The sequence below is a fragment of the Elephas maximus genome, chromosome 9 (assembly GCF_024166365.1).
Source record: "Elephas maximus indicus isolate mEleMax1 chromosome 9, mEleMax1 primary haplotype, whole genome shotgun sequence".
NCBI lineage: Eukaryota > Metazoa > Chordata > Mammalia > Proboscidea > Elephantidae > Elephas > Elephas maximus.
The window spans coordinates 79,830,038-79,854,613 of record NC_064827.1 but is presented as its reverse complement, the minus strand read 5'-3'; the positions used below and the strand labels follow the sequence as shown (position 1 = coordinate 79,854,613).

Genomic DNA, 24,576 nt, shown 5'->3' with positions numbered 1-24,576 from the left:
TCGTCTTCTCTTTCTTTCCTGTCTTTTTAATGACCTTTTGCTTTCTTCGTATATAACGTCCTTGATATCATTCCACAATTCATCTGGTCTTTGGTCATTAGTGTTGAATGCATCAAATCTTTTATTGAGATGGTCTCTAAATTCAAGTGGAATATACTCAAGGTTGTGCTTTAGCTCTCGTGGACTTGTTTTAATTTTCTTCAGCTTCAACTTGAACTTGGTGTGAACGATTGTTGGTCTGTTCTGCAGTCAGCCCCTGGTCTTGTTCTGACTGATGATATTGAGTTTTTCCATGGTCTCTTTCCACAGATATAGTCAATTTGATTCCTGTGTTTTCCATCCTGTGAGGTCCACATGTATAGTCGCCTTTTATGTTGTTGAAAAAGGTTATTTGCAATGAATAAGTTGTTGGTCTTGCAAAATTCTATCATGCAATAAAAAAAAAAAAAATTTTTTTTTTTTAATCTCTGGCGTTGCTATCACCAAGGCCATATTTTCCAACTACGAATCCTTCTTTGTTTCCAATTTTCACATTCCAATCACCAGTAATAATCAATACATCTTGATCACATGTTTGATCGATTTCAGACTGCGAAAGTTGGTAGAAATCTTCAATTTACACTTTGGCATTAGTGGTTGGTGCATACATTTGAATTATAGTCATATTTACTGCTCTTCCTTGTATGTGTATGCGTATTATTCTATCACTGACAGTATTGTACTTCAGGATAGATCTTGAAATGCTCTTTTTAGCAATGAATGGGACACCATTCCTCTTCAATTTGTCATTCCCAGCATAGTAGACCGTATTATTGTCTGATTCAAAATGGCCAATACCAGTCCCTTTTAGTCATTAGGAGATTGATGTTTTTGCGTTCCATCTTGTTGCTTACAACGTCCAGTTTTTCTGGATTCATACTTTATACATTCCACATTCTGATTACTAATGGATGTTTGCAGCTGTTTCTTCTCATTATGAGTTATACCACGTCAGCAAATGAAGATCCTGAAAGCTTGACTCCATCCACCTCATTAAAATTGACTCTACTTTGAGGAGGCAGCTCTTCCTCAGTTGTATCTTGAGTGCCTTCCAACCTGAGGGGCTCATCTTCCAACACTGTTTCAGATAGTGTTCTGCTGCTATTCATAAGGTTTTCACTGACTGGTTTTTTCAGAAGGAGACTGTCAGGTCCTTCTTCCTAGTCTGTCTTAGTCTGGAAGCTCCACTGAAACCTGTCCACCATGAGTGACCCTGCTGGTATTTGAAATATCAGTGACATAGCAACAGCGACAGGCAAGCTACCACAGTATGGCAAACTGACAGATGACCCCACATTATCACACCAAAGAAATTCGACATTGACTCAGTCATATCATCTGATATACATATTCAGAGTTCTCCAATTAACTCACAGATACCTTTGGTAAACTTCTGTTTTAGTTATCACTGATCCAGGATCCGGTTAAGGATCAACTATTACATTTGGTTAAAGGGTCTCTTCCGCCACTCATCTGTCGGTTTGTCATACTGTTGTGGCTTGCACATTGCTGTGATGCTGGAAGCTATGTCACCAGTATTTCAATTATCACCAGAGCCGCCCATGGTGGACAGGTTTCAGCAGAGCTTCCAGACTAAGACTAGGAAGAAAGACCTGGTGGTCTAAAAAAAAAAAGTCTACTTCTGAAAAAAACTGACCCGTGAAAACCTTATGGATAGCAGCGGGACATTGTCTGATATAGTAAGGGCACAGAACTGGGCAGTGTTTCATTCTGTTGTACACAGGGTCGCTATTAGTCAGAACCAACTAGATGGCATCTGACAATAACAACATTGGGTCTCTTTAGTTTCTTTTCATCTAAAGCAGCCTCCCACCCTAAACACATGCACTTATTTTCCCCACACAGAGCTATGTTAACACAGCTTCTGAGAAGCAGACACTAAAATGGGATTAGACATACAAGAAATTTATTGGGGGAAAAACACCAACGAGGGGAAAATGGGAGGGAGCAGAGGAGGCTCGGAGATTTCAGCCCAACTGCCCTGGAGGAGAAAGGGAAGGAAAGCAGGTGGGGAGAAAAAGCCTTAGAGTGCGGTACTGTTCTCAGAAAGTTTCTGCAAAGTCAGTGGAAGTCCTCAGAGTTCCCTGTCTCAAAATAGAGTCCAGTGTCTCCCAGGAACAGGCCTGCCTCAGTTTCCCTGCCATACTCAGCATAGCCTGAGCGTAGCCTCAGTGCTAATGGCCTGGGTGTTGGATTTCTGCACACCACCAGAACCCTCAGCCAGTTAGGCTCCCACATGGCCACTACCAAAGTATTGACTTTTTTTTTTTAACCTTGAGAGTTTTTTTTTTAATAGCTTTATTGAGATATAATTCACATACCATATAATTCAGCCATCTAAAGTGTACAGTTCAATGGCTTTTAGTGTTTTCACAGTTATACAATCTAACTTTAAAATATTTACCTTACCCCAAAAAGAAACTCAGTACCTATTGACAGTCACACTCATTCCCACGCCCCACCCCAAATCCAAGACAATTACTAATCTACTTTCTGCCTCTGTGGATTTGCCTATTCCATATAAATGAAATTCTACAATCCTGACTTCTTTCACTTAGCGTATTTTCAAGGTTCATTCTTGTTGTTGCACGTATCAGTACTTCATTTCTTTTTATTGCTGGATGATATTTTCTCATTGAGTTGTCTTGGCATCCTTGTCAAATAACAATTGACCATAAATGTGAAGGTTTATTTCTGTACTTCCAGTTCTGTTCCACTGATCTCTGTGTCTGTCCTTGTGCCAGTACCACACTGTCTTGATTCCCGTACTTTGTAATAAGCATTGTGATCAGGAAGTGGGAGTCCTCCAACTTTCCTCTTTTTCAAGGCATTGATTTTTTTTTTATTTTATGTCTGTTACCTTTGTCTTTTTTTTTTTATTGTGATACATATATATAACAAAACATTTGCCATTTCAACATTTTTACATGTACAATTTAGTGATATTAATTACTTTTATCATGTTGTACAGTCATTACCATTATCAATTTCTAATTTTTTTCATCAGTCTTAATGGAAACTTATGGTAACTCTCATTTAATCTATAGTCATTTGTTCAGTAGGGTTTCCCTCAGTCTGAATTTGTTGACTGCATCTCTGTGGTGTTGTTTAACATGTTCTTCTGTCCCTTGTGTTTTCTGTAAACTGGTAGCCCGATCCAGAGGTGTGACCTGATTTAGGTTCAGCTCTTCAGCAGGAATAATTTGCAGGTGGTGTGTGTGTGTATTAACAGAGACGGCACAGAAAGTTGGGTTGACTCTGTGATGTTAGGGGCCATTGGTGATCCTTGCTTGGATCATGTTTTCAGAGAGGTGATGTCTTGTCACCTAGTGCTGCTATAACAGAAATACCACAAGTGGATGGCTTTAACAAAGAGAAATTTATTCTGTCACAGTCTAGGAGGCTAGAAGTCCAAATTCAGAGTGCCAGCTCCAGGGGAAGTCTTTCTCTCTCTGTTGGCTCTGGGGGAAGGTCCTTGTCATCAACCTTCTCTTGGTCTAGGAGCTTCTCAGCACAGGAGACTCGGGTCTAAAGGATGCACTCTGCGCCCAGTGCTGCAAGGTCCCCCTGTCTCTCTGCTCGCTTCTCTCATATCTCAAAAGAAATTGGCTTAAGACACAGTCTAATCTAGTAGATCTTGTCATCATAACTGCCACTAATTCCATCTCATCAACATTATAGAGATAGGATTTACAACACATAGAGAAATCACATCAAACGACAAAATGGTGGACAATCACACAGTATTGGGAATCATGGCCTAGCCAAATTGGTACACATAGTTTTGGGTGACACAGTTCAATCCATGACAGGTGATTTACATTTTGAAAGGGTACTCTGGTTGCTGTGTGGGTAGGTCACAGGGTTGATATAAGGACTGCGTGGGATAATCATGCAACAAAACATTTGGTGTCATACCTGGTATGCAGTGACCACTCCATAATTATTAGCCATTATTATTGTTGTTGATGTTAGAGCTGTATGTGTGAGACGCAAGTCCTGGGCTCGGAATCGTTTTCTGGCTGGGACTCTCTCCTCCCTTCTCCTCTGCCCTTGGAGAAGTTAGCAGTGTCCTGTGGCTCAGGGAAGCATGTTCAGGAATGTGGCAGCCATTTTTTCGCACCTGGCGGGGCCCCTCCAGGGGAAGAAGGCTGGACCCTCCTCACTTACCCGGTGCTTGCACCAGACTGTAAGTGCTCCAGCCCCTCCATTCTGCCACCTGCATGGCCTGAGGTTCCTGGGGTCTGGCTTGGTGCTGGCTTCAAAGCTTTATATAGCCCCCTCTTTCAGGAAGCCTTTCCTGACTACAGCCTGGATGTGGGCCCCTCCCTTGCGCTTGCCTCTAGTTTGGAAGTTTTTGCACTACACCTGAATGATCTGCTTGGTGCTGTTACCTCCCACTTCATCCCTCATGCCCAAGCCCAGGGCTCAGTATACAGTAGGTGCTCAATAAGCATTGGCTGAATGAATACATTATGTGTAAGCCCAAGAAGAGGCACTGTTTTTTCACTTATCCAAGCACTCTTTGATGTACTTGAAGGCCACTCCTTTGAGCACCCCAAGTTTCTGGGGTACCCTTATTATTTCTCTTCCCTTCCTAAACCCATTCAACTTCATTCACTTCCTCTTTTCATCTTCCTCTCTGTTTGTGCCCCTGCACCCCATTCCAACCCTCTTCAAACTCCTCACTCCAGCTTCCTCCCCCACCTTCCCCCCTGCTCTCCCTGAGCCATCCTCATCTTATTTTTTTTTTTTTATGGATGGAAGTATATTTTTTACTGTCTATATAAATGATAGCTTTGATTATACAAATAATAAAGCCAATAATATTCCAAAGATTCATCTCAGCATATTTTAGCAGCAAACTTTTTTTTTTTTTTTTGCAATGGTTTTATTGTTTTGGTTTTAGTCGTGTGCAAACTGTTTCCACCACCCAGGAACCATTGTTATTTATCAACAATTTTAATTGATGCTGTTTTTTTTTTTTTTATTAACTTTTTTTAAGCTTCAAGTGAACGTTTACAAATCCAAACAGTCTGTCACATATAAGTTTATAACATCTTACTCCGTACTCCCACTTCCTCTCCCCCTCTTGAGTCAGCCCTTTCAGTCTCTCCTTTCGTGAGAATTTTGCCAGCTTCCCTCTCTCTCTATTCTCCCATCCCCCCCCCCCAGACAAGAGTTGCCAACACAATCTCAAGTGTCCACCTGATATAATTAGCTCACTCTTCATCAGCGTCTCTCTCCCACCCGCTGACCAATCCCTTTCATGTCTGATGAGTTGTCTTCGGGGGTGGTTCCTGTCCTGTGCCAACAGAAGTTCTGGGGACCATGGCCGCCGGGATTCCTCTAGTCTCAGTCAGACCATTAAGTTTGGTCTTTTTGTGAGAATTTGGGGTCTGTATCCCACTAATCTCCTGCTCCCTCAGGGGTCCTCTGCTGTGCTCCCTGTCAGGGCAGTCATCGGTTGTGGCCGGGCACCATCTAGTTCTTCTGGTCTCAGGGTGATGTAGGTCTCTGGTTCATGTGGCCCTTTCTGTCTCTTGGGCTCTTAGTTGTCGTGTGGCCTTGGTGTTCTTCATTTTCCTTTGCTCCAGGTGGGTTGAGACCAATTGATGCATCTTAGATGGCCGCTTGTTAGCATTTAAGACCCCAGACGCCACATTTCAAAGTGGGATGCAGAATGATGTCATAATAGAATTATTTTGCCAATTGACTTAGAAGTCCCCGCAAACCATGTTCCCCAGACCCCTGCCGCTGCTCCGCTGACCTTTGCAGCATTCATTTTATCCCGGAAACTTCTTTGCTTTTGGTCCAGTCCAATTGAGCTGACCTTCCATGTATTGAGTATTGTCTTTCCCTTCACCTAAAGCAGTTCTTATCTACTGATTATTCAATAAAAAACCCTCTCCCACCCTCCCTCCCTCCCCCCCTCGTAACCACAAAAGTATGTGTTCTTCTCAGGTTTACTATTTCTCAAGATCTTATAATAGTGATCTTATACAATATTTGTCCTTTTGCATCTGACTAATTTCACTCAGCGTAATGCCTTCCAGGTTCCTCCATGTTATGAAATGTTTCACAGATTCATCACTGTTCTTTATCGATGCATAGTATTCCGTTGTGTGAATATACCACAATTTATTTACCCATTCATCCGTTGATGGACACCTTGGTTGCTTCCAACTTTTTGCTATTGTAAACAGAGCTGCAATAAACATGGGTGTGCATGTATCTGTTTGTGTGAAGGCTCTTGTATCTCTAGGGTATATTCCGAGGAGTGGGATTTCTGGGTTATATGGTAGTTCTATTTCTAACTGTTTAAGATAACGCCAGATAGATTTCCAAAGTGGTTGTACCATTTTACATTCCCACCAGCAGTGTATAAGAGTTCCAATCTCTCCGCAGCCTCTCCAACATTTATTATTTTGTGTTTTTTGGATTAATGCCAGCCTTGTTGGTGTGAGATGGAATCTCATCGTAGTTTTAATTTGCATTTCTCTAATGGCTAATGATCGAGAGCATTTTCTCATGTATCTGTTGGCTGCCTGAATATCTTCTTTAGTGAAATGTGTGTTCATATCCTTTGCCCACTTTTTGATTGGGTTGTTTGTCTTTTTATGGTTGAGTTTTGACAGAATCATGTAGATTTTAGAGATCAGGCGCTGGTCGGAGATGTCATAGCTGAAAATTCTTTCCCAGTCTGTAGGTGGTCTTTTTACTCTTTTGGTGAAGTCTTTAGATGAGCATAGGTGTTTGATTTTTAGGAGCTCCCAGTTATCGGGTTTCTCTTCATCATTTTTGGTAATGTTTTGTATTCTGTTTATGCCTTGTATTAGGGCTCCTAGGGTTGTCCCTATTTTTTCTTCCATGATCTTTATCGTTTTAGTCTTTATGTTTAGGTCTTTGATCCACTTAGAGTTAGTTTTTGTGCATGGTGTAAGGTATGGGTCCTGTTTCATTTTTTTGCAAATGGATATCCAGTTATGCCAGCACCATTTGTTAAAAAGGCTATCTTTTCCCCAATTAACTGACTCTGGTCCTTTGTCAAATATCAGCTGCTTATACGTGGATGGATCTACATCTGGGTTCTCAATTCTGTTCCATTGGTCTATGTGCCTGTTGTTGTACCAGTACCAGGCTGTTTTGACTACTTTGGCTGTAAAATAGGTTCTGAAATCAGGTAGAGTGAGACCTCCCACTTTCTTCTTCTTTTTCAGTAATGCTTTACTTATCCGAGGCTTCTTTCCCTTCCATATGAAGTTGGTGATTTGTTTCTCCAACACATTAAAAAATGACATTGGAATTTGGATCGGAAGTGCATTGTATGTATAGATGGCTTTTGGTAGAATAGACATTTTTACTATGTTAAGTCTTCCTATCCATGAGCAAGGTATGTTTTTCCACTTAAGTATGTCCTTTTGAATTTCTTGTAGTAGAGCTTTGTAGTTTTCTTTGTATAGGTCTTTTACATCCTTAGTAAGATTTATTCCTAAGTATCTTATCTTCTTGGGGGCTACTGTGAATGGTACTGATTTGGTTATTTCCTCTTCGGTGTTCTTTTTGTTGATGTAGGGGAATCCAAGTGATTTTTGTATGTTTATTTTATAACCTGAGACTCTGCCAAATTCTTCTATTAGTTTCAGTAGTTTTCTGGAGGATTCCTTAGGGTTTTCTGTGTATATAATCATGTCATCTGCAAATAGTGATAACTTTACTTCCTCCTTGCCAATCCGGATACCCTTTATTTCTTTGTCTAGCCTAATTGCCCTGGCTAGGACTTCCAGCACGATGTTGAATAAGAGCGGTGATAAAGGGCATCCTTGTCTGGTTCCCGTTCTCAAGGGAAATGCTTTCAGGTTCTCTCCATTTAGAGTGATATTGGCTGTTGGCTTTGCATAGATGCCCTTTATTATGTTCAGGAATTTTCCTTCAATTCCTATTTTGGTAAGAGTTTTTATCATAAATGGGTGTTGGACTTTGTCAAATGCCTTTTCTGCATCAATTGATAAGATCATGTGGTTTTTGTCTTTTGTTTTATTTATGTGATGGATTACATTAATGGTTTTTCTGATATTAAACCAGCCTTGCATACCTGGTATAAATCCCACTTGATCATGGTGAATTATTTTTTTGATGTGTTGTTGGATTCTGTTGGCTAGAATTTTGTTGAGGATTTTTGCATCTATGTTCATGAGGGATATAGGTCTATAATTTTCTCTTTTTGTAATGTCTTTACCTGGTTTTGGTATCAGGGAGATGGTGGCTTCATAGAATGAGTTGGGTAGTATTCCGTCATTTTCTATGCTTTGGAATACCTTCAGAAGTAGTGGTGTTAACTCTTCTCTGAAAGTTTGGTAGAATTCTGCAGTGAAGCCGTCCGGGCCAGGGCTTTTTTTTGTTGGGAGTTTTTTGATTACCACTTCAATCTCTTTTTTTGTTATGGGTCTATTTAGTTGTTCTACTTCTGAATGTGTTAGTTTAGGTAGGTAGTGTTTTTCCAGGAATTCATCCATTTCTTCTAGGTTTTCAAATTTGTTAGAGTACAATTTTTCATAATAATCTGAAATGATTCTTTTAATTTCATTTGGTTCTGTTGTGATGTGGTCCTTCTCGTTTCTTATTCGGGTTATTTGTTTCCTTTCCTGTATTTCTTTAGTCAGTCTAGCCAATGGTTTATCAATTTTGTTAATTTTTTCAAAGAACCAGCTTTTGGCTTTGTTAATTCTTTCAATTGTTTTTCTGTTCTCTAATTCATTTAGTTCAGCTCTAATTTTTATTATTTGTTTTCTTCTGGTGCCTGATGGATTCTTTTGTTGCTCACTTTCTATTTGTTCAAGTTGTAGGGACAGTTCTCTGATTTTGGCTCTTTCTTCTTTTTGTATGTGTGCATTTATTGATATAAATTGGCCTCTGAGCACTGCTTTTGCTGTGTCCCAGAGGTTTTGATAGGAAGTATTTTCATTCTCGTTGCTTTCTATGAATTTCCTTATTCCCTCCTTGATGTCTTCTATAACCCAGTCTTTTTTCAGGAGGGTATTGTTCATTTTCCAAGTATTTGATTTCTTTTCCCTAGTTTTTCTGTTATTGATTTCTAGTTTTATTGCCTTGTGGTCTGAGAAGATGCTTTGTAATATTTCGATGTTTTGGACTCTGCAAAGGTTTGTTTTATGACCTAATATGTGGTCTGTTCTAGAGAATGTTCCATGTGCACTAGAAAAAAAAGTATACTTTGCAGCAGTTGGGTGGAGAGTTCTGTATAAGTCCATGAGGTCAAGTTGGTTGACTGTTGTAAGTAGATCTTCCGTGTCTCTATTGAGCTTCTTACTGGATGTCCTGTCCTTCTCCGAAAGTGGTGTGTTGAAGTCTCCTACTATAATTGTGGAGCTATCTATCTCGCTTTTCAATTCTGTTAAAATTTGATTTATGTATCTTGCAGCCCTGTTATTGGGTGCATAAATATTTAATATGGTTATGTCTTCCTGATCAATTGTCCCTTTTATCATTATATAGTGTCCTTCTTTATCCTTTGTGGTGGATTTAAGTCTAAAGTCTATTTTGTCAGAAATTAATATTGCTACTCCTCTTCTTTTTTGCTTATTGTTTCCTTGATATATTTTTTTCCATCCTTTGAGTTTTAGTTTGTGTCTCTAAATCTCAGGTGTGTCTCTTGTAGGCAGCATATAGATGGATCGTGTTTCTTTATCCAGTCTGTGACTCTCTGTCTCTTTATTGGTGCATTTAGTCCATTTACATTCAGCGTAATTATAGATAAATAAGTTTTTAGTGCTGTCATTTTGATGCCTTTTTATGTGTGTTGTTGACAGTTTCATTTTTCCACATACTTTTTTGTGCTGAGACATTTTTCTTAGTAAATTGTGAGATCCTCATTTTCATAGTGTTTGACTTTATGTTAGTTGAGTCGTTACGTTTTTCTTGGCTTTTATCTTGAGCTATTGAGTTGTTATAACTTTTTGTGGTTACCTTATTATTTACCCCTATTTTTTCTAAGTAAAAACCTAACTTGTATTGTTCTATATCGCCTTGTATCACTCTCCATATGGCAGTTCAATGCCTCCTGTATTTAGTCCCTGTTTTTGATTATTGTGATCTTTTACCTATTGACTTCCATGATTCCCTGTTATGTGTATTTTTTTTTAATTAATCTTAATTTGTTTGTTTTTGTGATTTCCCTATTTGAGTTGATATGAGGACGTTCTGTTTTGTGTCTTTGTGTTGTGCTGATATCTGATATTATTGGTTTTCTGACCAAACAATACCCTTTAGTATTTCTTGTAGCTTTGGTTTGGTTTTTGCAAATTCTCTAAACTTGTGTTTATCTGTAAATATCTTAATTTTGCCTTCATATTTCAGAGAGAGTTTTGCTGGATATATGATCCTTGGCTGGCAGTTTTTCTCCTTCAGTGTTCTGTATATGTCGTCCCATTCCCTTCTTGCCTGCATGGTTTCTGCTGAGTAGTCTGAACTTATTCTTATTGATTCTCCCTTGAAGGAAACCTTTCTTTTCTCCCTGGCTGCTTTTAAAATTTTCTGTTTATCTTTGGTTTTGGCGAGTTTGATGATAATATGTCTTGGTGTTTTTCTTTTTGGATCAATCTTAAATGGGGTTCGATGAGCATCTTGGATAGATATCCTTTCGTCTTTCATGATGTCAGGGAAGTTTTCTGTCAGGAGTTCTTCAGCTATTTTCTCTGTGTTTTCTGTCCCCCCTCCCTGTTCTGGGACTCCAATCACCTGCAAGTTATCCTTCTTGATAGAGTCCCCCATGATTCTTAGGGTTTCTTCATTTTTTTTAATTCGTTTATCTGATTTTTTTCATTCTTTTATCTGATTTTTTTTTCAGCTATGTTGGTGTTGATTCCCTGGTCCTCCAGATGTCCCAGTCTGCATTCTAATTGCTCGAGTCTGCTCCTCTGACTTCCTATTGCGTTGTCTAATTCTGTAATTTTATTGTTAATCTTTTGGATTTCTACATGCTGTCTCTCTATGGATTCTTGCAACTTATTAATTTTTCCACTATGTTCTTGAATAATCTTTTTGAGTTCTTCAACAGTTTTATCAGTGTGTTCCTTGGCTTTTTCTGCAGTTTGCCTTATTTCATTTGTGATGTCTTGAAGCATTCTGTAAATTAGTTTTTTATATTCTGTATCTGATAATTCCAGGATTGTATCTTCATTTGGGAAAGATTTTGATTCTTTTGTTTGGGGGGTTGTAGAAGCTGTCATGGTCTGCTTCTTTAAGTGGTTTGATATGGATTGCTGTCTCCGAGCCATCACTGGGAAACTAGTTTTTCCAGAAAATCCGCTGCGTCCAGTCCAAATCCCGGCGGGCCGGTTCCCCGGCTGGGACGCTGCTCTCCCTGCTCCAAGACCAGTCACTGCCTCCCGGGGACTTCTCCCACCGGCTGCGTCGCCACGCCGAACTGGCTGGGCACCCTCCCGGTGTTAGTTCAGGGGGGTGGAGCAGCTCTCTGTGCTTGTGCCGTACCTGACTGGTACACTGGCTCCAGGCTCTGAAAACAATTGCTGCTTCCCCGTATTAGTTCGTTCTCCATCTCTAAATCTGTGTTTGTTGTTCAGGGTTCGTAGATTGTTATGTATGTGATGGATTCACTTGTTTTTCTGTGTCTTTGTTGCAAGAGGGATCCGAGGTAGCGTCTGCCTAGTCCGCCATCTTGGCCCCGCCTCCCCATCTTATTTTTTTAATATGATGCATCCCCAATTCAAAAGCAATTCTACATATCATCGAATGCAAGATGCCATCGATTGTAAGATGTGCTGTTATTTTATGGACCAGAAAGAAAACAAAATGCCAGTTAAACTCATGCTATCAATTGTTGGATGCACCTGAATTCAGAGATAGTGCAATGTGAAAAAATGCATGTATTAGAATTGATCAAGTATGGTATGTTCACTGTGCAACAATTTGGAAACAGAAAAAAGCACACACAAAATTAAAATCATCTAGAATTCCACCACTCAAAGAAAACCTGTTCACATGTTGATATATTGCCTTCCAAACCTTTTCTATGCATATACGTTCATAGAAAACATGTATATATGTGTAAAGACTTATTGTTTTTTTAACTAAACAGAATCATACTGTAACACTATTTGGCAACCTGTTTTATTGATACCAATATATTACATCAGTAAATATCCTAATATGTCACTGTCGCCTAAACTTTTAAATCATAAAAGTAAAACATTTATTTGAGAAAATTTGGAAAAGAAGAAAACAAAAAACATCTGTTAACCAACCAACCAAAGATAACCACCACTAACATTTTGGTTATAACATGATTTTCCCTGGCAGGGATCACCCTCGGTTCTAAACTGTTTTGATGTGTACTGAGTGCCAGGCTTGGTGACAGGTGCCATGGATTCACTGAAGAGACAGGGCTGCCAATGTTGGCAGAGCTCCCACTAGGTGCCAGACCCCATGCTGGGTCTTTGCAAATCACTCGCATCAGCAAGACACCCAGGCTATGGGGAAAAAAGGGCACCTGTAAAGATGGTCCCTCGTGTCCCTCTCCAGTGCAGGGGGCCTGGTGCTCAGAGCTCTGCTGCTGCAACTGCCCTGAGCAGGGTGCTGGTCAGCACCTCTTTGTGCCTCAGTGTATCTGTTAGATGGGGACAATCATGGCACCTCCTTTTGGGGAAGCTGTGAGGACTGAGCGAGATCATGAGCACAGGAACGACACAGCGAGGGGTCTCTATTCACCACAGCTAATGTTAGAGACCTGGCTACAGTACCTTCTAGCCATCTGGGCCAGAAGATGACTGAGGGACTACGGAGTCTGTGCTGATGGGGACACTGAGGCCAGGAGGAGCTAAGCCACCCAGTGTCACCCAACCAAGGCAGGCTTAGGACCTGAGTTTGGTGACTCTCAGGCCAGCCAGTTTCTACGCGCACCTCGGGGTGAGGAGGAAGCTGTCCTGTGAAGAATGCAGGAGAAGGAGGTGTAAAGGGGGAGTGAAGACCCCTGAGGCCTTCCCAGGACTGAGAGTGTACCCCTCTCCTGAGTTAGAACGTGGCCTATGTCAAACAGGCCTGAGTCTGAGTGTAGTTGTTACGTGACCTTGAGCAGAATACACCCCCTCATCGTCACATTTTCTCAGCTGTAACATACCACCTGCCATACTGCCTGCAAATTGTTCTGAGAGTTAAATGAAAAAGCTTAACAAGGGCCAGGCACACAGCAAGCCTGTAGGAGCTGCTGTCTAATTGCCATTCTCCTTCCTCCTTCCTCCTCCTGCTTCTCCTTATCGCCCAGCCCTCCCTCAGTCAAACTTTAACCCTGTTGAATCAGAGCTCTGTCTGGAGAGGAGCCCAGCTTCCCCAGGGGAGGCTGGGCTGGTTGGCTCCCCTATGAGCAGTTTGGAGGGTAGAAGAATAGAGAGGAACCTGTCTGGACAGGTTGGGGAAGCAGGCTGATGGCTAACCCCACCATCTGGGATCTCAGATCTCTGCTTCCTCCCAGGACGTGTAAGAAGTGGGGATGTGCCCAGAAACCAGCCACTTCCCACAGCTTGATCAGGCTGCCATACCTGGATAGACCCTAACTGCCTTCTCGCTCTCTCCAGGTTGCCATGGCCAAGCGGCTGCAGGCCCGAAGGCTGGACGGGCTCGACAAGAACCCATGGTGAGCTGGGCCAGGGACGTATGTGGTACCTTCTAGGGCACAGGGGTGGGACAGGTGTGGCCATCGGGTCTGCAGTATATGACAGTGGGACCCAGGACGGCACAGTGCATGGTCTGTGAGGTTTACAGCCATAGCTGAGGAGAGGCCAGGAGGCTGCTGGTGTCAAGCAAAAGGGGACACTGGCCCAGGGCAGCAGGCTTGGTTCAAATCTCAGCTTCACCTTGCTTGGCTCCCCCAGCCCCTAGGTTCATCTACCATGGGGCATTCACCACCTGATGCTGAGTCTCAGCTCTGCCATTAGCCACTGTGTGATTCTCAGCAGGTCACTGCCCTCCCTGAGCCTCAGAAACCCAGTGTGTCCTCAGAGGTATTAGGGAGCTCTGGGGAGAAAATGGCAAATTTTAGACATAGTATTTATTGTTAGGCATATTAACTCAGGTGAGCTCAAGCCTGACTCCCCTGCCCCCAGCCACCTGGGAACCATATACTAGCCCCTCATCCAGCCTCTCAGCCTCTCCATTTTTCTGGATGGGTAGTCCCCAGGCAGGGCCAGAAGAAAGGTCATTGGGGGCCAAGAATGGTAGGGGCCAAGGCTGGTGGGGCCCCTCTCTGTCCAGGGTAGTTGTCAAGAGCATAAACTTTGCTTCAGACAGATGTGACATCACAGCCTGGCTCTGTCATACCCTAAAGGGGAAACCTTGGGCAAGTCACTGCAAGTCTCAGCTTCTTCATCTGCATAGTGAGCCAGGAATAGTATGTGCCTCGCAAGATTATTGGGAAAATTATTTGATCAGAGTGTTTCAAACTCTGGTCTTCACAAATGCGCTAGTGGGTCATAAAGTCCACTTAGGGGAGTTGAACAAGTGTTTTTTTTAATAATTTTTATTGTGCTTTAAGTGAAAGTTTACAAATCAAGTCAGTCTCTCACATATAAACTTATATACACCTTACTGCATACTCCCATTTACTCTCCCCCTAATGAGTCAGCCCGCTCCCTCCTTCCAGTCTCTCCTTTCGTGATGATTTTGCCAGTTTCTAACCCTCTCTACCCTCCCATCTCCCCTCCAGACAGGAGATGCCAACACAGTCTCAAGCGTCCCCCTGATACAAGTAGCTCACTCCTCATCAGCATCTCTCTCCAACCAATTGTCCAGTCCCTTCCATGTCTGATGAGTTGTCTTCGGGAATGGTTCCTGTCCTGGGCCAACAGAAGGTTTGGGGACCATGACCGCCGGGATTCTTCTGGTCTCAGTCAGACCATTAAGTCTGGTCTTTTTATGAGAATTTGGGGTCTGCATCCCACTGTTCTCTTGCTCCCTCAGGGGTTCTTTGTTGTGCTCCCTGTCAGGGCAGTCATTGGTTGTGGCCGGGCACCATCTAGTTCTTCTGGTCTCAGGATGATGTAAGTCTCTAGTTCACGTGGCCCTTTCTGTCTCTTGGGCTCATAGTTATCGTGTGACCTCGGTGTTCTTCATTCTCCTTTGATCCAGGTGGGTTGAGACCAATTGATGCATCTTAGATGGCCCATTGTTAGCATTTAAGACCCCAGACGCCACACTTCAAAGTGGGATGCAGAATGTTTTCTTAATAGAATTTATTTTGCCAATTGACTTAGAAGTCCCGGCAAACCATGTTCCCCAGACCCCTGCGCTTGCTCCGCTGAGCTTTGAAGCATTCATTTTATCCCGGAAACTGCTTTTGGTCCAGTCCAATTGAGCTGACCTTCCACGTATTGAGTGTTGTCCTTCCCTTCACCTAAAGCAGTTCTTTTCAGCTAATTAATCAGTAAAAAAACCCTCTCCCTCCCTCCCTCCCTCCCCCTCCCTCCCTCCCTCCCCCCTCTCGTAACCACAAAAGAACGTGTTCTTCTCAGTTTATACTATTTCTCAAGATCTTATAATAGTGATCTTATACAATATTTGTCCTTTTGCATCTGACTAATTTCACTCAGCATAATGTCTTCCAGGTTCCTCCATGTTATGAAATGTTTCACAGATTCGTCACTGTTCTTTATCGATGCGTAGTATTCCATTGTGTGAATATACCATAATTTATTTAACCATTCATCCGTTGCTGGACACCTTGGTTGCTTCCAGCTTTTTGCTATTGTAAACAGTGCTGCAGTAAACATGGGTGTGCATATATCTGTTTGTGTAAAGGCTCTTATTTCTCTAGGATATATTCCGAGGAGTGGGATTTCTGGGTTGTATGGTAGTTCTATTTCTAACTTTTTAAGAAAGCGCCAGATAGATTTCCAAAGTGGTTGTACCATTTTACATTCTCACCAGCAGTGTATAAGAGTTCAATCTCTCCTCAGCCTCTCCAACATTTATTATTTTGTGTTTTTTGGATTAATGCCAGCCTTGTTGGAGTGAGATGGAATCGCATCAAAGTTTTAATTTGCATTTCTCTAATGGCTAATGATCGAGAGCATTTTCTCATGTATCTGTTAGCTGCCTGAATATCTTCTTTAGTGAGGTGAGTTTTCATATCCTTTGCCCACTTTTTGATTGGGTTGTTTGTCTTTTTGTGGTTAAGTTTTATCAGAATCATATAGATTTTAGAGATCAGCCGCTGGTCGGAGATGTCATAGCTGAAAATTTTTTCCCAATCTGTAGGTGGTCTTTTTACTCTTTTGGTGAAGTCTTTTGATGAGCATAGGTGTTTGATTTTTAGGAGCTCCCAGTTATCTGGTTTCTCTTTGTCATTTTTAGTAATGTTTTGTATTCTGTTTATGCCTTGTATTAGGGCTCCTAACATTGTCCCTATTTTTTCTTCCATGATCTTTATCGTTTTAGTCTTTATGTTTAGGTCTTTGATCCACTTGGAGTTAGTTTTTGTGCATGGTGTGAGGTATGGGTCCTGTTTCATTTTTTTGCAAATGGATATCCAGGTATGCCAGCACGATTTGTTAAAAAGACTATGTTTTCCCCAATTAACTGACACTGGTCCTTTGTCAAATATCAGCTGCTCATATGTGGATGGATATATATCTGGGTTCTCAATTCTGTTCCATTGGTCTATGTACCTGTTGTTGTACCAAACAAGTATTTTTAAAGGAGAGGAGAGAATAGAAAATATTGCAATAGGTAGATCTCATCTAGAAGGATGATGTTTACGGGCTTCTGCACCACAGTGTTTGTAATATAAAGGTTAATTTTTACTGTGCCTCGTGTTCAAAAAAGCTTGAAAGCCCCTGGGCTAGTACAGGCCCTTGGCATAGTGCTCAGCCACCAAAGCTCAAAGGATGGGACTGGTTATGACCCTCACACAGAGTTCCACGCTGGGGTTGGAAGCTAGCTGTCCAGTTTTTCTAGACAGGGCCTGTGTCTTCCTTACCCTGCCCTGGAAACAGGCAGAAGTCCAGGTTGGGGTGCCCTGGTGCCAACTCTCTGTTTGTCACTCAGGGTGGAGTTTGTCAAGCTGACCAATGAAAATGAGACCGTGAACCTGGGCCAGGGCTTCCCTGACTTTGCACCCCCAGACTTTGCCACGGAAGCCTTTCAGCATGCTGTCAGTGGGAACTTCATGCTCAACCAGTACACCACGGCCTTTGTGAGTCTCCTGGCTCTTCCCAGGGTCCTGGATACAGGCTTCTGAGGAGGCCCGGGGGGAGGAGGGGAACACCCTGCCCCACATGGGTGTCAGGGTTCCTGAAAACCACATCAGTGGCCAGAAGGCGGCTTGGGGCAGAGCCAAAGATTCAGGCCAGCTATAGTTCAGTGTTCACTGAGCACCCCCCTATTCCAGGCACAGTGCTGAGAGTTCTGGGTCTACTGGGAAAGGCAGACAAGAAACCAGCAATGGCAGAGCCAGTTGATAAATACGGTGATGGAGGAGGGTGAGGCAGTATGGGAGAGAATGTAACCTGGGGATGGATACATTAGAGAAGGCTTCCTGGAGGAGGTGACACCTAAGCTGAGCCCTGAAGACAAGCTGTTGATTTGGTTAGACCCCAATCCAAAAGTGTTCTCTAAAGGGCCACCTAGTACATATTTGCTCCTGGATTAGCGCAGTGGTTCTTAAACTTCGGTATGCATCAGAATTACCTAGAAAGAAAGACATTCTAATTCTGCCATCTGGAGAGAACTACTGTCAGTAGTTTGCCATAGAGCCTTCCAGTCTTTTTAACTTTTTTAAATGCCTGTATAAACACACATTTTACACGTGTTTATACACACACACCTCCATATGAGATTTACATTTTTTTAAATAGATATAAATGGCCGGGAAGTGCATTCATTGGGCCACAAAGAGGATTCCTTTCTCCCACATCCTTGGCAGCTGTGGGCATTATCAATCTTTTTCAAATCTGCTTATATTACCATTGCATTCTTGTAATAGCATAGGGATATTTTCAGTGTTGCTTTTCTTTGATTATTATTATTTTCATATGTATATTGGACATTGTCTTAGGCTGGGTTCTCTAGAGAAGCAAAACCAGTGAAGCGTATAAATATAGATAGAGAGAGATTTGTATCAAGGAAACAGCTCACGCAATTGTAGAGGCTCGAATGTCTCAAGTCCATGTATCAGGACAGAGGCTTCTCTCAATTCACATAGCCTCAAGCTGGCAAACCCAAGACTGGCAGGTCGGAGAGTGGGGCTCCCGCTCTCAGGCTGTGAAGATCAACGAATTCCAAGATCTGCAGATAAGGTGATAGCTCAAGTCCCAGGAGCCGGAGGTCAGATGAACAGGAGGCAGCCCCAGGATCCAGAGAGAGCAAAAAAGCCAGAACGTCTGCTTATATTTGGATGCAGGCCACACCCCCAAGGAAATTCCTCTTCAACTGATTGACTACTCACAGCGGACTCAATCATGGTAGTGATCACATATAAACACTGAGAATCACGGCCCAGCCAAGTTGACACACAATCTTAACCATCACAGACATCAGCATTTTTTATTTCATGAACTACTTTTGCTCATTTACATTTTTTCATCTGGATGTATATCTTTGTCTTGTTGCTTTATAAGAGCTCTTTATATATTAAGCATCCTAATGTTGTAATTTTTTTCTCTTTGTCTTTTAATTTTTTCATGGTATCTTTTACTCTACAGAAAATTTTAATTTTTACCTGGTCAAATCTGGTTAAGTAAGTTATTTAGTTAGGCTCTAGACCTTAGGTTTCAGTCACTTGGCTGAGCCTTGAGTATTTTTTAAGTGTCCTCAGCATATAAACTTACAGATCCAATTTTCCTCTCAAAGTGGGGTACTTCCAAAGCTGCAGTATAAAGTCCTATTAAACCTGAACTGTGTGTGACCTTGGGAAAGTCATTTCCTTTCTCTGGATCTCTAATTTCCACCTGTCGAACAATGGGGATTAAATAATGCCTCTTTTACAAGGCTACTGGGAGAATCAGATGGGTAGATTCTTAAGCCGCAAAGGGATCTGTTTAAAGTGTGGAGTTCTCACTACTTCAGGGGCTCGCTTAGACCATGCTCCATGAGGACAAGCAGTGGGTCTGGCTCTCCACCAAATCCCAGCCCTAGATATGGCCCGGCACAGAATAGGCTCAGTGCCCTGATAGAAGAGATGAGAGAACTCACCCCAGAGGAGCCGACTTTGCCCCTAGGTCTGCAGCTGGGAAGAGCTAGAGTTACCTGAACCCAGCTGAGTAGGAAGGTGGGCTCAGGCTGGGCTCAGGTGGCTGAGGCTGCTGAACCCTGCTGTCCTGGCAGGGTTACCCACCGCTGACGAAAGTCCTAGCAGGTTTTTTTGGGAAGCTACTGGGCCAAGAGATGGAGCCGCTCAAGAATGTGCTGGTGACTGTGGGTGCTTACGGGGCCCTATTCACAGCCTTCCAGGCCCTGGTGGATGAAGGAGATGAGGTGAGTGGGCAAGGCTTGGGCTGGACTGGCATGAGGGGTCAAGGCAGGGCTGAGCCCAGCTAATCTGGCCCTTGTACTCAGGTCATCATCATTGAACCTTATTTTGACTGTTATGAGCCGATGACATTGATGGCAGGGGGTCGCCCTGTGTTTGTACCCCTGAAGCTGGTAAGGATGCTAAGTGGGCTGCAGGTGGGCAGAGGAGTCCAAAGGGTGAGCTGGGTTGGGTCCTGGTAAGGAGAGAAAGAAGAAATTGGGTAGTTCCTCTGAGATGATGGGGGTGGGGTAGTCCAGAGCCCCAGAAGAGAGGGGGTGGGAACAGATGCTTGGGGGCGGAGGGCTGAATTCCTGAAGTTGAATGTCTGTCAGGAAGGTGAGTATTGTCCACCCCCTCCTACCTCCTTTTGCAGAGCCTCTCCCAGGACGGGGAACTAGATTCCAGCAGCAACTGGCAGCTGGACCCCACAGAGCTGGCCAGCAAGTTCACATCTCGCACCAAAGCTCTGGTCCTCAACACACCCAGCAATCCCCTGGGAAAGGTACCTGAGAGACTTCCTTCTCAGAACTCCTCCAGACTGAGTTCAAGTTTTGGCTCCGTTACTGATTTTCTGCAACCGTGTCCGTCCTGCCTCTGGACCTCAGTTTCTTAATCTGAGAAGTGGGAAGGCTGCAGGCAATGAGCTCTAAGGTCCTTCCTCAGGCTCATATCTTTCAGGATCTCTGCCCCCAGGTCCTGTCTGAGGACTGAGGTACCCAGAGGTCCCAGGGACAGGGGCAAGAATCCCCAGGGAAAGTACCAGGGCTAAGGGACAGGGTGCCACCATCACTTCCCAGTGACCTTGGGACAGTGACTTTGCTTCTGAAGTATTTTCTCACCTGTAAAATGGGAATGTGACAGGACCAAATGCACAGGGCCAGTGTTGCAGGGATTCAGTGGGACGATGCAGGTAAAGCCCCAAGTACCAGGCTCAGCCATATCCTTTAACCTCTATGACTACATGCCCTTGAGGATATAGGGGGTAGGGTCCCAGTTGAAGGCCTATGCCCTCTTGGGTCGTCACAGGTCTTCTCCAGGTCAGAACTGGAGCTGGTAGCCAGCCTGTGCCAGCAACATGACGTGGTGTGCATCAGTGACGAGGTCTACCAGTGGCTGGTCTTCGACGGGACCCAGCACATCAGCATCGGTGAGCCCTAGTCCCCTACTGCTCTGGGTGTTTGCTCTGGCCAGGCCTGCTCTGTCAGTGGCAGGGCGGTGAGCCCAATCTGGGAGCTGACACAGGCCTGGTGATTAGGACTGACGGGTCTGGAGCCACACAAGTTGCATGACCTTGGGCAGAGACTTCACCTTTCTTAAAAGAGAATTGCAACCTACATCATCCTGAGACCAGAAGAACTAGTTGGTGCCCGGCCACAATCGATGACTGCCCTGACAGGGAGCTCAGCAGAGGACCCCTGAGGGAGCAGGAGAGCAGTGGGATGCAGACCCCAAATTCTCATAAGAAGACCAAACTTAATGGTCTGACTGAGACTGGAGGAATCCCGGCGGTCATGCTCTCCAGACCTTCTGTTGACACAGGACAGGAACCATCCCTGAAGACAACTCATCAGACATGAAAGGGACTGGTCAGCGGGTGGGAGAGAGACGCTGATGAAGAGTGAGCTAATTATATCAGGTGTACACTTGAGATTGTGTTGGCAACTCTTGTCTGGAGGGGGGATGGGAGGATAGAGAGAGAGGGAAGCCGGCAAAATTGTCAAGAAAGGAGAGACTGAAAGGGCTGACTCAAGACGGGGAGAGTAAGTGGGAGTAGGGAGTGAGATGTATGTAAACTTATATGTGATAGACTGATTGGATTTGTAAACGTTCACTTGAAGCTTAATAAAAGTTATTATAAAAAAAAAAAAAAAAAAAAAGAGAATTGCAAAAGCACCTGGCTCCCTGGGTGGTCATGAGGAGGAGATAGAATAAGTCCTGTAAATAGTTTAGCACTTGGCAGATTCCTGAGTGTTGAGAGCCTGTGAGTGCCCCCTGGGACCCAGGCCATACACCTCCCCTGCCCCGTCCCTACCTGCATTTCAGCAGCTGTTCTCTTTGTCCTTGAGCAGCCACCCTCCCTGGCATGTGGGAACGCACCCTGACCATTGGCAGTGCCGGCAAGACCTTTAGCGCCACTGGCTGGAAGGTGAGTGGATGAGGTTGCTCCAGTGATTCTTGGCAGGAAAAGTGGGCCTGAGAATTAAGAAAGGGTTTGGCCAGGCCTTGGAGGGCCTCACCCCCTACCTGTCTGTATTCGTGATCCAGGTGGGCTGGGTCCTGGGCCCAGATCATCTCATGAAGCACCTGCAGACTGTTCACCAGAACTCTGTCTTTCATTGTCCCACACAAGCCCAGGTGAGGGGCAGGGGGCCCCACAGTGGGGGGGGGGGGGCAACAAAAGAACCCAGGCTGGCCACAGGATCAGGTCACAACTTCCATATCTGTTTCTCCACCCGCCCACCCCAGGCTGCAGTAGCCTGGAGCTTCGAGCGGGAGCAGCAGTGCTTTGGCCAGCCCAGCAGCTACTTTGTGCAGCTCCCACAGGCTGCACAGCACAAACGGGACCACATGATACGCAGCCTGCAGTCAGTGGGCCTGAGGCCCATCATCCCCCAGGGCAGCTACTACCTTATCACAGACATCTCAGACATCAGTGAGTGGGATTGACCAGACTGGGCAGGGTATGGGGGGAGGGTACTGAGGGACTGGAGGCTGCCCAGTGTTCAGCATGGCCTCTGTTCCCCAGAGAGCAAGATGCCCAACTTGCCTGGTGCCACAGATGAGGCCTATGACAGACGTTTCGTCAAGTGGATGATCAAGAACAAGGTGGGTTGGCCTCTGTCAGGGCCACTGTGTGTGGTTTTACAAGTTGCGTACTGCTCGAGAGTACTAGCCAAGGAGCTAATGGGTCAAACTCCAGCCAGGCCTCTATCATGAGCTCTGGTGCAGGGTTATATCCACTTCAAGGAATGGGGAACTAGTTTCTAACTTGCACAAAGATGCTGTGTGGGCTGACAGGAGCTCCTGCCCTACTCTGGGCCTCGGTCTCCCAGTGTGTACGGTAAAGAGTCGGTCGGTGATCTCAAAGGTCTCTCCAGCTCTGAACTATGATTCTAAGACTTATTTCCGCTCAGGATTTCTATGTATCATCTTCCCTTCTCTTAGCCTTCATCTGCCCTCTTATAAGGAGGGACTTGGAATCATGTCCTGGAATTCTTTTCCTCTGACCCCAGGGGTGAGAGATGCTGCATTCGGGGTAACTTTCCTTCCCCTGCCCCATCGTAGGAACCCCTCTATGCCCCTCTTGCTCCAGACCCTGGCCTATGGGCCATGGAGCCGTGTTGAGACATGGGCTTCCTCCTCCCCAGGGCTTGTCAGCCATCCCAGTCTCCATCTTCTACAGTGAGCCACATCAGAAGCACTTTGACCACTATATCCGCTTCTGCTTTGTAAAGGTAAAGGGCAGGGCTTGGGGAGGGAAGGTCTCCTCAAGCTCCCCTGGGAAGAGGGGTAGCACTGACTTGTGTTTGTGCAGGATGAAGCCACGCTTCAGGCCATGGACGAGAAGCTGCAGAAATGGAAGGCTGAGCTCACTCCCTGAAGTTGCTTCGTTGGCCCTGTCCCATCCTGTTCCTGCCTGCTGTGCAGGGATCTGTGTTTGTTCAGGTTTTAGCCATTCCCAGGTTGTGGGTAGATGGTACTGGGGGAACCCCTTCTATGTGACCCAGAATGTCCCCAGAGAAGAGCCCCACTTCTAGGCCTTGGGGAGCCAAGAGTCCCCTCCTGATAGTGCCTACACTCCTGTCTTCAAGTGACCTGGGCTTCACCCTGCCCCTCCCTAGGTCGGGTAGTAAGTAGGGCCTTGGGTCCCCTCTGGCCTTCCCTGACTTGGCTGGGATTCAGAGGGCAGAGTCCAGCAATATATTAGGCCTCAAATCCCAGCCCTGCACTGTTCTCAGAGAAGGTTCAGGCATCCCCCTGCCTCTCCTCATCTAACCTTGACTTGAGAAGTTGCCTGTAGACTTGAATTCTCCAGCCAGTAGTTTGCTTGAAATAAAGTTTTAGGTTATTCAAACTCTTGTTGGCCGTTTCTGTGTGCTTCACACTCTGGTGCTGATCAGGACTTGGTCAAAATGGAAGAAACCTTTGTGAGCGTCAGGTCCCACCCCCTCTTTGTACAAATGTTTTTTATTTTTGTGGAGTAAAACTGAGACCCAGAGATGGGCAGGAAGTTGAGACTTGCCCGAGGTCACACTGTTAGTTAATGGTAAAGGCAGGACTAGAACCAGGGCTCCTGACTGCATTCCTCATCTTCTGTCAATCAGATAGAGTCAAGAACAAGCAATTTCAAATAGTTACTGGTGCTGGGCGCAGTGGTATAGTGTGTGTGTGTGTGTGTGTGTGTGTGTGTGTGTGTGTGTGTGTAGGAGATGGGGGCCTAGCTCAAATGTCTGACAGAGAAGACACTGACAGTCCCACAAGGCTCGGAGAACAGCCTTAGTGAGAGCCAGGAGGGCCAGGGACTTACATAATTAGAGATGTTGCCTGATTGGGGTCCGTGCCCTGGAGCAGTCGAGCCAATAAAATGTACTCCAAGTCAGAAAGAGAGAAAGCTTATTTAGGAGGTGACACCAATGGGGAGTCTGGCAGCAACGCAAGATGTGTTTATGGAGTCCCAGGAGGCAGTTTTACATTAGAACTTCTATATTGCTGTTCCAAGATTTAGAAGTGCCTTTTGGCGTGTAGCCTGCAGATGGCATGGCTGGATGAGTTATTCATTACAAGATAATTACAAGAGACCCTTTATCAGACTAAAGAGATACATGCTAGATAGCTCCTTATCAGGCTAAAGATATACATGCCAGACATCTGGGCATTAATCTTCATGTAGGGGGTCGTAAGTCACAGGTGGCCCAACAGAACAAAACAAAGTCATTAACAAAAGTATGTGGAAAGGAGAAGGCAGGCAGAAAAAAACT

At 44.4% G+C, this 24,576-nt stretch overlaps 1 protein-coding gene across 2 annotated transcripts in view; it reads left to right on the top strand.

Moving 5' to 3' along the window:
- The window catches only part of KYAT1 (kynurenine aminotransferase 1), a 51,977-nt gene extending 28,338 nt beyond the window's left edge, over positions 1-23,639 (top strand). For both annotated transcript variants that reach the window (XM_049895598.1, XM_049895597.1), the window contains exons 2-13: positions 13,668-13,726; positions 17,134-17,281; positions 19,411-19,560; positions 19,642-19,728; positions 19,971-20,099; positions 20,624-20,744; positions 21,667-21,743; positions 21,863-21,952; positions 22,064-22,250; positions 22,344-22,423; positions 22,966-23,052; positions 23,133-23,639. In XM_049895598.1, the coding sequence (XP_049751555.1) occupies positions 13,674-13,726; positions 17,134-17,281; positions 19,411-19,560; positions 19,642-19,728; positions 19,971-20,099; positions 20,624-20,744; positions 21,667-21,743; positions 21,863-21,952; positions 22,064-22,250; positions 22,344-22,423; positions 22,966-23,052; positions 23,133-23,198 (1,275 nt within the window). In that variant the 5' untranslated portion in view covers positions 13,668-13,673 and the 3' untranslated portion in view covers positions 23,199-23,639. The remainder of the gene's footprint in view (positions 1-13,667; positions 13,727-17,133; positions 17,282-19,410; positions 19,561-19,641; positions 19,729-19,970; positions 20,100-20,623; positions 20,745-21,666; positions 21,744-21,862; positions 21,953-22,063; positions 22,251-22,343; positions 22,424-22,965; positions 23,053-23,132) is intronic.
- Positions 23,640-24,576: the final 937 nt, after the last annotated feature.